Raw genomic sequence first — 14,761 nt, 5'->3', positions numbered from 1 at the left:
GAGTAGTCCGTAGGGTAATCCATGGAGTAGTCCGTAGGGTAGTCCACGGAGTAGCCCGTAGGGTAGTCCACGGAGTAGTCCGTAGGGTAGTCCGAGGAATTGTCCGTAGGGTAGTCTGCGGAGTAGCCCGTAGGGTAATCCATGGAGTAGCCCGTAGGGTAATCCACGGAGTAGTCCGTAGGGTAGTCCGCAGAGTTGTCCGTAGGGTAGTCCGCAGAGTTGTCCGTAGGGTAGTCCGCAGAGTTGTCCGTAGGGTAGTCCGCGGAGTAGCCCGTTGGGTAGTCCGCGGAGTAGTCCGTAGGGTAGTCCGCGGAGTAGTCCGTAGGGTAATCCACGGAGTAGTCTGTAGGGTAATCCACGGAGTATTCCGTAGGGTAGTCCACGGAGTAGCCCATAGGGTAATCCACGGATTAGTCCGTAGGGTAATCCACGGAGTATTCCGTAGGGTAGTCCGCGGAGTAGCCCGTAGGGTAATCCACGGAGTAGCCCGTAGGGTAATCCACGGAGTAGTCCGTAGGGTAGTCCGCGGAGTTGGGAGGGGGGGGGCGTCATTAGATAGTCCGCGGAGAGGGAGTCAGCGTTTTCAACTCTCCCCAAGCTATAACTCTACTCTTACATACCAAATAGAACTGTACCTGAGCAGCCGTTGACCTCTTGAATGTACGTTTAAACGGTGATTTTGGAAATCCCTCGACACGCCTTCCCAGTTCCTGCCACATAAGCTCTTGAATCGCTTTGATGTCTTTAAGGTTCTCAGAGTCCTCATGTCTGCTGTCTTCCCTCCTTTGGTGCAAATAACGTTCTACAATCTGCACGAGTACGTCTCTCCTGTGCGAGCAACTGTTGAATTTGGTCTTTACCATTTCAAATCCCTGAAAAGAAGTATTTGCAGTCAAAACCTAACTTAGCTAGCGAAGCTCAACATAAAGGGGTTAAATGGGAAGATGGCCAGCTGAATTCATCTTTGAATTTCATTTCAAGACGAAATTATACATGAGCTTCCAACTCACATGTACTTTTCGTGGTATGTCGCCAAGGATGTCGTGGTTGTTCATGTTAACCTCATAACGTGATTCTAAATTCTAAAAGACAAAAGTAATCAGAGTATAAAAAATATGACTGAACACTTCTCATCACCTATCCAGGTTTAAGCTTAAGCCGCAGGGTGGGTGTGGACAGCATGAAAGAAGTCAAGGGAGTGGGGAGGGTCAGTTCTCTCTTTCTCTGTTTCACCATTCTCTCTCCCAATCTCCCTGCTCCCACACCCTTTACCACCCCCCCCCCCCCATCCTGCCCCCACCACTTCTTGTTAATTTCCGCTTCTGCCTAAGCCTACCATGTAGACTACAACCAACCTGGTTAAATCCCCGGCATTTGTCCATTATTTTCGTGAACAAATGAATAACAGCTTTAGGATTAGGGATAAGATTGTATGGAGGGGGGAGTACACTGCCTTTGTTCACCCAGTTCATCCACATGCGAGTCCTGGACACCTTCCAGTGTAAATCCTCTGCTTCCTTTAGAAAAATAAAATAGACAAATAAAAGGAGAGCCATGAACACAAATGCAAGTTTTACCATAGTAAAAGTCTTACAAAGTATACTTCAATATGGGTTTATGAGTAATAACGAAGAGGCAAGATTTGCTGTTACTCCGAGTTTCGTGCTTACGCACTCATCAGACAGTATTTAATGATGAGCATTCCTATCAACTAGATATATATACACGGTATTAAACAATAGGCTAATTGCTGGACTAGTTGCATTACAATAAGTGATAGTTATACTGGAAAACAATAGGTGTGAAGACAGAAATTACGGGGACGAGTATAAACTGCGTGGGTGCAGTACAATATAAAGAAAGTGTCAAGCGTTCTTCAAGTAGAATTTGTTCTCGTGCCGGCATTTAGAAATAAGTTCTGATCTTTTGTTTAGTAGATTGTCGTTGCTATGTTTGATAATCATTAGTTTTTCTGTGAGGCAGAGGTCGCATCGTTTGGAAATGTTGTTGTAGGGTCTTGCACGGCTAATAATTGACCATTTGATGTTGAAGTCTTGTTTTTTGTCGTGTAGTTGCCAGATGTATTTAGAAAGCTCGGTGCTGTTGATGTGTTTTCTGTGCTTAAATGTGGATTTGTGCTGCGAGAATCTCTGTTTGAATGTTCCTTCTGTCAGTCCAATGTAGTTCTTGGTTGTGTTGTTAGTTGTAACTTGTGCGTTGTAGATTACACTGGAAGTCAGGCATTTGTTGTCTAGCGGGCATTGGTCTTTTTTGCGGCAGTTGCATTGCTCTCCGGTGATTGCGTTGGCGTTGTTGTCGGCGTTTGTTATTTTCATGTTGTGTTTGTTGATTACTGTTTTCATGTTGTCCATGCAACTGTAGCTGACTTTGACGTTGTTTTTGTTGAAGAGGCTGTGGTATTTATGTTGGTTCGGAAAGTGCTTAGATATGAGCTTCAGGAATGTTCTACCGATGTTTGTCTTTACGTTTTTACTAAATGGAGGGTTGTACCATATAATGTTTCTTTGTCTGTTGCGTCGGGGGCGTGTTGGTTGATTGTCTTCGTTGTAAATTAGTGTTTCGGAGTATCCGCTGGCTTTCAAAGCAGTTTCGTAGATTGGTTTGGCCTTGTTGAATTCGTGTTCGTTGCATGAGTTGGCGGAAATACGGCGATTGATGGATGCTGGAAGTTGCTTTATTATGTTAGGTGGGTGGTTAGACTTTGTGTTGATGTACTGCGGCTCGTCGTTAGGCTTTCTGTAGGGGCAGTAGGTACCTTTTGTAAGATCGAAGGTGACGTCCAGGTAGTTAACAATTTTCATGTTAGTCTGTATGGTAATGTTAAGTCCATATGTCTTGAAGCGTCTTGTTATGTCCTTCCTTGTACGGTCTGCTTGAGGTCCGGAGATGTTTTTGAAGATGGCAAGTCCGTCGTCTCTGTAAAGCCCGATGTTGTCTATCCCGTATATGTTACACAGGTCGTCGAGAATGAATAAGCCTACGAGCTCGCATACTTCGGCTCCGTCGAAGCTGCCCATAGTAACGTCAAAAGAACTGTTGTTTTTCTTGATCCAGGCGGTGTTGCTGTCAAAGAGAAGGGATTTTCTTGAATGCATAATAATATCGATGTCGCGGTCCGTAATGGAAGTGAATTGTTTGGCGAAGTTGATTGCGTCTGTAAGAAGTTTCTCAGTAATGGAAGGGTAGAAGTTCTCAATGTCAAATACGGCGAAGGTATGTTGATCTTTGTGTTGTATAGAGGAGAACCAGTTGATGACGGATGATGAGTTTTTCCATTGGTTAAGGCCAGTCTTCTGTCTCACAGTCGTGTTAATGTTCGCGAGGATTTCTTTACTGATACGTCCAATCTCACTTTTTGCAGGGTTAATGAGTCTACATGTAGGTTTGTTCTGGAAGTTGTCTTTATGGTCTTTGAGTGTTATAAAAGCCTGTCGTTCAGCCATGCGTTCCGCGCGGTCGTCAATGAGGGCGTAAGCACGAAACTCGGAGTAACAGCAAATCTTGCCTCTTCGTTATTACTCATATACTCAGCTCTACACTATATGTGTATTGAGCACTATTTTAATGGGATCTGCTACTTCCTCATATGGTTATATTCGCTCCTGCTTAACAACAGTAGAGCACTTTTCGCCGATCGCCGTTATCCACAATGGAGAAAACAAGATTCAACTATTCAATGAAGAACATCCCTATCCCACCAAGAAACTCCTACCTCAAGAAACTCATCGAAAAGACCGAAAGTGTAATCAAGCGTATGCGTTGGAAAGCCTTCTTCTTCGAACAGAATAAAGATAAGAATAACACAGACCACAACAACGACGACGACAACATTGACAACAACAACTTTGGTTTTAAATCAAGAAAATGCCCTCCTCAGAACGAAGACCTAAACAACTTTGAAACTGACGTGTACGAAATGATCAAGAACATTGAATTCAGGCAAATACGAGATGACTTCCAAGACCATCTACAACAAGACATTAGGAAAATAAACAACTCCACAAAAACATTCATACCTGCTGACAAAACAACCAACTACTACGAAGTAGACAAAGCTTCGCACGACAAGCTTCTCAAGGACAATATCACATCGACGTACAAGAAAGCAAATTCTAATACGATTACTGCTATTAACAAAGAAGCTCAAGTCATTGCTACTAATCTGAACATTGACGACCGCGCGGAACGCATGGCTGAACGACAGGCTTTTATAACACTCAAAGACCATAAAGACAACTTCCAGAACAAACCTACATGTAGACTCATTAACCCTGCAAAAAGTGAGATTGGACGTATCAGTAAAGAAATCCTCGCGAACATTAACACGACTGTGAGACAGAAGACTGGCCTTAACCAATGGAAAAACTCATCATCCGTCATCAACTGGTTCTCCTCTATACAACACAAAGATCAACATACCTTCGCCGTATTTGACATTGAGAACTTCTACCCTTCCATTACTGAGAAACTTCTTACAGACGCAATCAACTTCGCCAAACAATTCACTTCCATTACGGACCGCGACATCGATATTATTATGCATTCAAGAAAATCCCTTCTCTTTGACAGCAACACCGCCTGGATCAAGAAAAACAACAGTTCTTTTGACGTTACTATGGGCAGCTTCGACGGAGCCGAAGTATGCGAGCTCGTAGGCTTATTCATTCTCGACGACCTGTGTAACATATACGGGATAGACAACATCGGGCTTTACAGAGACGACGGACTTGCCATCTTCAAAAACATCTCCGGACCTCAAGCAGACCGTACAAGGAAGGACATAACAAGACGCTTCAAGACATATGGACTTAACATTACCATACAGACTAACATGAAAATTGTTAACTACCTGGACGTCACCTTCGATCTTACAAAAGGTACCTACTGCCCCTACAGAAAGCCTAACGACGAGCCGCAGTACATCAACACAAAGTCTAACCACCCACCTAACATAATAAAGCAACTTCCAGCATCCATCAATCGCCGTATTTCCGCCAACTCATGCAACGAACACGAATTCAACAAGGCCAAACCAATCTACGAAACTGCTTTGAAAGCCAGCGGATACTCCGAAACACTAATTTACAACGAAGACAATCAACCAACACGCCCCCGACGCAACAGACAAAGAAACATTATATGGTACAACCCTCCATTTAGTAAAAACGTAAAGACAAACATCGGTAGAACATTCCTGAAGCTCATATCTAAGCACTTTCCGAACCAACATAAATACCACAGCCTCTTCAACAAAAACAACGTCAAAGTCAGCTACAGTTGCATGGACAACATGAAAACAGTAATCAACAAACACAACATGAAAATAACAAACGCCGACAACAACGCCAACGCAATCACCGGAGAGCAATGCAACTGCCGCAAAAAAGACCAATGCCCGCTAGACAACAAATGCCTGACTTCCAGTGTAATCTACAACGCACAAGTTACAACTAACAACACAACCAAGAACTACATTGGACTGACAGAAGGAACATTCAAACAGAGATTCTCGCAGCACAAATCCACATTTAAGCACAGAAAACACATCAACAGCACCGAGCTTTCTAAATACATCTGGCAACTACACGACAAAAAACAAGACTTCAACATCAAATGGTCAATTATTAGCCGTGCAAGACCCTACAACAACATTTCCAAACGATGCGACCTCTGCCTCACAGAAAAACTAATGATTATCAAACATAGCAACGACAATCTACTAAACAAAAGATCAGAACTTATTTCTAAATGCCGGCACGAGAACAAATTCTACTTGAAGAACGCTTGACACTTTCTTTATATTGTACTGCACCCACGCAGTTTATACTCGTCCCCGTAATTTCTGTCTTCACACCTATTGTTTTCCAGTATAACTATCACTTATTGTAATGCAACTAGTCCAGCAATTAGCCTATTGTTTAATACCGTGTATATATATCTAGTTGATAGGAATGCTCATCATTAAATACTGTCTGATGAGTGCGTAAGCACGAAACTCGGAGTAACAGCAAATCTTGCCTCTTCGTTATTACTCATATACTCAGCTCTACACTATATGTGTATTGAGCACTATTTTAATGGGATCTGCTACTTCCTCATATGGTCAATATGGGTTTACAAAGGTTTTTCACAATTCACAGGCCACAAAAATGGTGGATCATCACCCACCACCATCTTTCCCTCTTTGTTATTAGATGTGTAAGTGCATGGGCATTAAAGAAAATGACTCTGTGCCCCTTATACAGAGCCAAGGGAGAGGGGAACCTTATTGGAGGTTAAAAATGTGTTCAGTAGAGTTAATCTGATGCAAAGACCTTGACATATGATGTAAATGTAGTGTAAGTAAAAGATACATGTAGGCCTGGGATAGGTAGGTAGGTAGGTAGGTAGGTAGGTAGGTGGGTACATGTAGGTAGGTGAAGTCAGCATACAAGCCAAGTGGCCCATCAGGTCAGCGCTAAATTATCTCCGGTTTCTGTAGCATGAAGTGATTAGGAGTATTTCTACTTCTCCCCTGGATGGGATGCTAGTCCACTGCAGGGTTACCCCCAGCATTAAATTTGCCCAATTTTATACACCTGGGTGGATAGAGTTACTGAGAGAGTGTCTTCCCCAAGAATGCAAAACAATGTCCCTGGCCAGGGCTTGAACCTGGACCTTTTGATCTGGGGAGAGCACATTAAGCATGAGGCCACCTTGCCTCTACGAAGTAAGGGAGGTACCCATTTATACCCCTGGGTGAAAGAGTCCAACAAACGAACAAACAGACAAATCGTTAAGACACTGCTTCTTTCAACTGTGGTACATTTGAATGCTTCTAAAGGATGAATGTTAAAAGCAGTTAGTACTAATAAATTAAATGAGAAATCTCACCACAATGGTTTCAAAAGACCTTGTCATCATAGCAATCAGCATATTAATTGCAACCACAGCAATCAGGACTTGATACAAGCCAAACAGTGCAACTCCTGTCTGCTGCGTGATCTGAAACTCAGGTTTGTCAATTCCAAATGTCTCTAAATCAGTCAAGCCAAACAGCGACCAAAATAAGCTCTCCAGACCCTTATCTACCCTACAAAACAGAATGTTTGGCAAAATACAGTGCAGCTCAGATATATCCGAACCAAAATATACGCGTAATGCGCGTCAGCCCAATACGCGTATACGCGTATGCATATACGCACATACGCGTATACAGCATATACGCGTATGCCTGATTAGTATGTATGAGCTAACCTATTGTTTCTTCTTTTCTTATCAGGTCATTGTTGTTTCAATGGCTTGACAGCTTGCCACAGAGCGAGAAAGAGTTTTCTTTATTTTGAATACGCGTACACAGTATACGCGCGTATGCCTACAGACTAAGCAAAATGTTAGCTGAAACTAACATTTTGCAATTGGGCACTTGACTGGAAATTAACTGACTGAATATTGATTAAAAGAGAGAGTATTTTGTCGTTAAATCAAAAATTTACTATTTTTTTTTTGTCAAATAGAACCGGGGAACACGCTTCAACAATCCCATCTTCATGGAGCAAACATCACAACCGAAAGATAACATCTTCTCGAAACAAAGTCTGAACACGGTCCAAGCAAGCGACTTGGAAACGTGTGCCGAAACACACAACTTTTCCTTGAAGAAAATTAAAAATAACAAAATGTGAGCGGCGCACCATAGAATCTTCGATAAACAATTCTTTTGTCAGGAAAAGAGTAATTTACTATTTGAATGAACGGTTTGTGTCAGATACCGGAGATATCACTTTCTCGACAAGGTCGAAACGCTTCAAACAATAAACATCTCGCAAGCGACTTGCCGACGCATGCCGAAACACAGAACTGTTACTTGAGGAAAAAATAACTAAACGTGAGCAGCGCGCCATAGAAACTTTGATAAACATTTCTTTGGCTAAAGAAAGAGCATTTTACCGTTTGAATGAACGATTTGTGTCAAATAGAACCGGAGATATCATTTTTTCGACAAGGTCTTCGGAACGCTTCAGACAATGAACATCTCGCAATCGACTTGCCGACGAATGCCGAAACACAGAACTTTTCCTTGAAGAAAAAATAACTAAACGTGAGCAGCGCGCCATAGAAACTTTGATAAACAATTATTTTGACTAAAGAAAGAGCATTTTACTGTTTGAATGAACGGTTTGTGTCAAATAGAACCGGAGATATCATTTTTTCGACAAGGTCTTCGGAAAGCTTCAAACAATAAACATCTCGCAAGCGACTTGCCGACGCATGCCGAAACACAGAACTTTTACTTGAGGAAAAAATAACTAAACGTGAGCAGCGCGCCATAGAAACTTTGATAAACAATTATTTTGACTAAAGAAAGAGCATTTTACTGTTTGAATGAACGGTTTGTGTCAAATAGAACCGGAGATATCATTTTTTCGACAAGGTCTTCGGAAAGCTTCAAACAATAAACATCTCACAAGCGACTTGCCGACGCATGCCGAAACACAGAACTTTTACTTGAGGAAAAAATAACTAAACGTGAGCAGCGCGCCATAGAAACTTTGATAAAGATTTCTTTGGCTAAAGAAAGAGCATTTTACCGTTTGAATGAACGATTTGTGTCAAATAAAACCGGAGATATCATTTTTTCAACGAGGATCTTCAGACAATAAACGCTTCGCAAACAACTTGCCGACGCATGCCGAAACACACAACTTTTCCTTGAAGAAAAAATAACTAAACGTGAGCGGCGCACCATAGAAACTTTGATTTGCTGCATTGTATCACAATTAAATTGTATACCAGTACATGTATGCATTTATCTACTGAGCGGGTGTGATGGATATGAAAATGCTACTGCCAATACATGTAGGAGATCCAACCAATGGATTGACTGACCTACAGATAGACACACACACAAACGGACAGAAAAGCAGGCAGACAGACAGACAGACAGACAGACAGACAGACAGACAGACAGACTTATAACTGAGGCAACATAATTATTTATAACTATATTCTATTTGGTAATCATAAATATATTTACCAATAATAATCAATTGTTGTTACCAGACGGAGTACTTATAACTTGATTGAATGCTACCTATTTGTAAATTTATACCGTCAGTTGACCCCTGCTATTTTGAATTCCCAGAGGAAAAGAAAAAAAGTGGGAGTTAGACATAACTGATAGTAAAGGACTGAAGGAAAAATCCATTGGAAATGGTTGATTTGAGTTCAAAGTAAGAGGGAGTTCAAAATAACCGAGTTTGAATTAGTGGGGTCCAACTGTAACTTAACTTCATACATTGTAGCACTTGCCAATATTATAATGGTTGGTAGTTATATTCATTTTATATTATGGTGTGCAGTTTTATTTACCTCTGTGGTTGAACTGTTAGCCAAGACTAATTTTTTTTTATCTGAATACGGCCATCCCCCCTTTTTTTTCGTTTATTGTCGAATGCGTTTTCTGATTTTGGGTCGGTCAGTCGGAAAAGGAAAAAAAACAAAAATAAAATTGGAAAAGGAGTCTGGAACTACGAAGCCCGATACCTCAGCATAATATCCGTGGAGTCTGGAAACAACAAGGTGTGGTTACAAAGTCAACATCGTGGCAATGGAGAAAGGAAAAAGTCGACGTCATTGTTAAAATCAAATGAGAACACGGAAAAACTAAAAATCTGTAAGGCAAAAAATTGCTTATGTTTCAGATTAAAGTGACAATTGTTTGAAATGATGTGTCGTTGCCTTCATTGCCTTCTGTGTAACTTTTTTTTTTTTGAAAATGCGAAAATCTGGGTCAGTCGGACAACGATAAACAGAGAAAAAAAAGGGATGGCCTAAGAAAAAATAAAACATTGTACCTTGCAAAATGATGACCCACTCTGCCCTTTGCATTGCCTGTTCCATTTGCCTGTTCATTTAACTGATACTGTGTGCTGATGTAATGTGAGTACAACTTTCTGAGACTCACTCCAAATGCCACAAAAAGCAGCGCAAAAAAGACCAGGAACTTGAGCACATCCCTGAACAGTCGGTACAGCGACAGCTGCATGGGACCAAAGGTGGCATTCACTTGGAAAGCACTGGAGATATGGAAGAAGCTCAGCACCATGCCGACCGTGTACAAGCTATTGGCTATCAAAATAGGCTGGTACCCAAAGGAGGGGACAAACTTGCGGAACTTGTCCAGGACTGCCCAGCTCCCAACTAGCCCATAAGCAATTATTTGAAAAAAGTAGGAAAGCACAAAGAAGGTTATCATGAGCAGTGAGACTAAATTCCACCATTGCCGTCGGTAAAGGTTGGAGCCTTGACTGTAAAACACTTTAAGCTCCTGAACTGCCAGACCCACCACCCAAAGAAAGACAATCCACTCTGAAAAGAAAAACAAATTTTAAGGTTTGTAATCTAATGTGATTGTTTTAATGCAGGAAAACAGAACTGATGGCCTTGGGAAGGCATTTTGGAACTGACAATATTGGCAGTGAGTATTTCTTTTAAGCCAAAACGGGATGAAAAATAATATTTAAGGTTTTAAATTGGTGATTTAGTTTGGTAGTTTAGGGGGTCACATTTTTTGCCAATAATTTGGAACATAAGTTGCATGCTACTTGAGGTACAATTTTGGGGTTTTATGTATACGACTAAGTCTGCTTTGTGATCTTTGGATATTTAGTTAAGTATTGTAAAGCCTTTTAGCATGGTGGCTCATAAGCCTTGGTGTTTAATTTAGTTGTCTGTGCCATAAAGTGACAAGAATCACTACTCCCTAAGAATGGAATGCTACATTGATTGATGTGATGTATTTCAGATGGGGGGGAAGGGCTGGGGTAAAAAACAATGAGGTATTTTTCAATTTCATCATGTTGGTTTTTGAGGATGTTTTTGTGTTCTCATTTGCACCTTCCTGATTTTTATATTGTTGTTTCTTTGTTTGTTTTATATTTTTTCACTTTTATTAACAACACCCCTGAGGCAAAATCTTACCAAGAGCACTTGGAGTATTTCCTGCTTCATGAAATTTATCTTGGAAGGCAGAGATAATGAGCAAAAGCAGAAAAACTGCAAAGGAACCTGTATGACTAATGAATTTCACAACTGGATTTGCCAGACCAATGGACAGTGGTAGGGTTGGAGCAAAAAGGTAGATGACAGCCAAAAATGGGAAAAGTAAGGTGTGACGCACACTGTAGATCACTTTACTTAGGAAGTTTCTCTTCCTCCACATAATTTTGCAACAGTTTAGTTCAGGAATTCCAGTGTGCAAGACTAGGTTGAGCCTCAACTGGCTGTATGGATGAGCGACGAGCTAAAACAGAAAAAACAAGGCATTTATCAGGTTATAAAAAATATTACATTGTACATTAAACATTTGCTTTTCATTCAGTTAATACAATGGGTAGAAGAACGATACTTTTGCTAGCTAATAAATTGGTATATCGAGACTAACATGTTTTAAGATCATAGCAGCATCTTGAAATCTTAAATTAAAAGTAGGTTTACAAGTCTTGACAAGTACACATATTGCTAAAGGGTAGAATTTTCACAAAATCATTCCATCTATTCCTATTTGTAAAGAGAGTGACAGCCTAGATGAATGTTTAGGCCTTTGGTCTTTAAATTTTAAAGTACTCAGTTGAAACCCTCCACTCTCAGACACTAGCTGACTTTGGTCTAAGTAGTCCTGACTTCAACTCTGTACTGTACATGTATGCAATATTCAAAACCAATTGGGGACTTCTACGGTTACTTGGCTATCTTGCCTGTGAAGTAGATGTTTTGTCAGCAAGCACAGTTTTTGGGAAAAAAAAGATTTGTGTTAAAAATGGATATATGCCTACGTAGATGGATCAACTGCATAAAAAGTCATCTGTACATTATACACACCTTGTCATTATTATTCCTCAATGCCATGTTAAGGAATATGAGCTCCTTAGCTTCTTCTGTGTGTGCACAAAACTCAAAGTCCTGCTTTTCATTCCTACAAAGTCCATGACTTGTGTCCAGTCGAATATCTGTCAGAATTTTAATTTCATCGGATGTCCTGCACTGTTCCAGAAGACCAACTGCAAACTCTTCACACCCTTCAGACAGTTCTTCATAGTCTTTCTTGAATTCATGATCAGCTATGGCCTTGCCATCAAGTGTTTTGTGCAGAGTGAATGCAGTAACTAACGGATGGTCACTTTCAGGGTTATACAGATAAGAATATCCCATGTATAGAGGATTTGAAAGAGTACGGTAAGCATTTATGTGTAGCAAGAACTGTATTTCTTCTTGGTTGCCACTTGGCAGTTGCTTTTTCGGTTGGCACTCCTCAGGATGGTTGATTCCAAAACCTTTGGACAACATGTACTGAATAATGTCGTGATCTTTGAGTCGAACTGCTAGCATCAGTGGGCTCATGAAGAATCCCTCTCGCCGATCAGTTGGTCCAATGTCGCCTCTAGATCTATTGAAAAAACGACTGTCGAGAAATAGCTCAACACATTCTCTAGAACCTTTGACAACTGCCGCGAAAAGAGCATTCCCTACACCAACACCATTTTCAAGCAAAATCTCTACGATGTCCGCTCGTTCGTTGTAAATAGCTAAACGTAGAGCAACTCGTCCTATTTCGCCTCGACTCACATCAAAAGCTGGCCCTTGAGCGAAGAACTCCCGCACCTCGTTCACATCCTGTTGCTCAATAAGATCCAAAAGTTCCTTCTGTTCTGCGCTGAAAAGGTCACCGCTGTCAACCACATCGTCATATCCAAGGGCTGTGCTAGGTCTACGAGCATCCTTTCCCTTCGATTTTCTGTTCGCCAGATTTGCTGCCGATGCCATTATTATCACTGCTGAAGTAGGGGGCGCGTGGAGCTTCTCGAACCCAAGTTGAACCCATGCAGGTTTCTTCGCTTTGATGAAACGTCACAGCCCTGGATACATTCATGTACACATGTATTAAATACTTTAAAGCTCCAAAAGGGATTTCCATGACAAAAACAAGATCCACGAGGGAATGAATTGTGAATTCTTGTGAATTCTTGCATCTACTCCAACTTGGCAGCGCGAAAGCGAAAAGTAGGCAGGCGTTACCCACGATCGAAGGGAACTGAGAACTAGCACCCAGTCTTCTTAAAGCGACTTGAAAAGATGGCGTCTTCACCGGGAAAGAAAGGTGGCAGACAATCCACATTGGCTTTTAGACTTATTAATCCGGAATTATTTATCAAACCAGTAAGTATTATAAGTTTAAGCATTAGATTTTTTGTTTACTTTTATTTCTGATGTGGATGGAGGTCGATCATCGGTCAGCCAACATCCAAAATTGTCAAAACTGGGATATAACCGTCACCCTGCGAGCAGAGCCTCTTTTATTTCTTTTTGCTTTATCTTTTACTAAGAAAAGGCTCTCCTTGCAGGGTGTATAACCTTTAGCTTTTAAGGAAAATAAGATTTTCAAAAACAAAGTTTTCAATTTTGTTGATTACTTATAACCTAAATTTGGTTATTTCCATATCTCTTTTAACTTATTTTATGAATACACTACAGCAAGGACACTCGAACAGATAGTACGCAGCTCTTACAAGGTCTCTCCTGATTGGCTCGATCAAACAATCGGAAACAATAGGGTACTTAAAATTCAAAATGGCGGACGATAATCGTGAAGCGCGAAAGTGAACAGAATGAGTTGTTTTGGAGCGGTATGTTTTCCTCTTCAGTTTTTAAAAGCCTGGCAACGGTTAATCTATAAACAAAGAATTATAACAGGTTTACATCGCGTTTCCATTTTGGCGTTTTAAGCGCAGATTTTCTCTACGCATTACGCGTTAAGGATTATTGAAGTAGATTATTTTCCACGAATTATCAAACAACACTAAATATTAAACTTATTTGCAGATGATTCTTGCAAATGTTACCAGAAGTATTATTTTAGTTTAAGTAAGCTTACATTGTGAGTACAAACATAGTAGAATTTTGAGCTATTATTTACCCCAAGTAATTAAATGAATAATATTCGATCGCGTGTGGTGTTTGGAGGTTTTTATAGAATAATACACTTCATCAAGAACTAAACGCTACAAAATGCAAACAGAATTTCCAACACAATCCTAGTTTAAACCCCGCTTGATTAAAAATTTATGGCATTTTCTCTGCAGAGGGTAGAACACCAACTTCATTAAAGTTGATGATTAATTTTTCATCAAAGTGTAAAGCCTTGCTCAATCCTTAGGAATTACTGATCACTTCAAAGAACATCATAACAAAATAAATGCAAACAAATAATATTAAATCAAGATGGGGATCTTTTATAAAGTAGCTAGCCAAGTTTTTGTAGGGCTTTTAATTTACCAGATCAGTAATTTTTTGTCATTTATGATGCGGTCTTGTTGGAGAATTATATCAAAATCATTGAAAATCAGCTTAACTTTTCACAGAGTTGTAACACCAGATACAGCTTTCTGTTCATGAAATCATTCTTTTGGACACCTGCATAATAAAGATGCCTTCCTTTTATGGATAATTTACAGAGGCAGGTCCAGAGATGTTCAGGGAGGATGGGTGAGGGAATTTTTTCAGCCATAAGGGGGGACCTACCCTTGGTAAATATAGGCAAACTCATTGCTGTGGACACCTCTATGATAAAGACACCTCCCTTTCATAGATAATTTATAAAGGCAGGTCCAGAGATGTTCAGGGAGGACGGGTGAGGGAATTTTTTCAGCCATAAGGGGGGACCTACCCTTAGTAAATATAGGCAAACTCATTGCTGTGGACA

At 40.6% G+C, this 14,761-nt stretch overlaps 1 protein-coding gene across 1 annotated transcript; it reads right to left on the bottom strand.

The window, feature by feature from the left end:
* Positions 1-551: 551 nt before the first annotated feature.
* On the bottom strand, positions 552-13,022 carry LOC145476053 (short transient receptor potential channel 5-like). Its single transcript, XM_081455324.1, has 7 exons — positions 11,884-13,022; positions 10,984-11,305; positions 9,858-10,371; positions 6,895-7,093; positions 1,356-1,517; positions 1,011-1,082; positions 552-872 (listed from the first exon to the last, which is right to left on the bottom strand). The coding sequence occupies exons 1-7, from the start codon at positions 12,823-12,825 to the stop codon at positions 552-554; spliced, it is 2,532 nt and encodes an 843-aa protein (XP_081311450.1). The 5' UTR covers positions 12,826-13,022.
* Between the last annotated feature and the right edge of the window lie 1,739 nt (positions 13,023-14,761).

This window comes from Orbicella franksi, chromosome 2 (assembly GCF_964199315.1).
Source record: "Orbicella franksi chromosome 2, jaOrbFran1.1, whole genome shotgun sequence".
In the NCBI taxonomy this organism is placed as follows: Eukaryota; Metazoa; Cnidaria; class Anthozoa; order Scleractinia; family Merulinidae; genus Orbicella; species Orbicella franksi.
Note: the sequence above shows the minus strand (reverse complement) of the source record. Positions and strands in the feature narration are given on the sequence as shown.

Coding starts and splice junctions, on each gene's coding strand:
- LOC145476053 (XM_081455324.1), bottom strand. CDS start 12,825: ATGGCATCGGCAGCAAATCTGGCGAACAGAAAATCGAAGGGAAAGGAT. Junction 1,518..6,894: donor GGTCTTTTGAAACCATTGTG/GTGAGATTTCTC, acceptor ATTTTTCTAAAG/GAAGCAGAGGATTTACACTG. Junction 1,083..1,355: donor AATGCCGGGGATTTAACCAG/GTTGGTTGTAGT, acceptor TTTGTCTTTTAG/AATTTAGAATCACGTTATGA.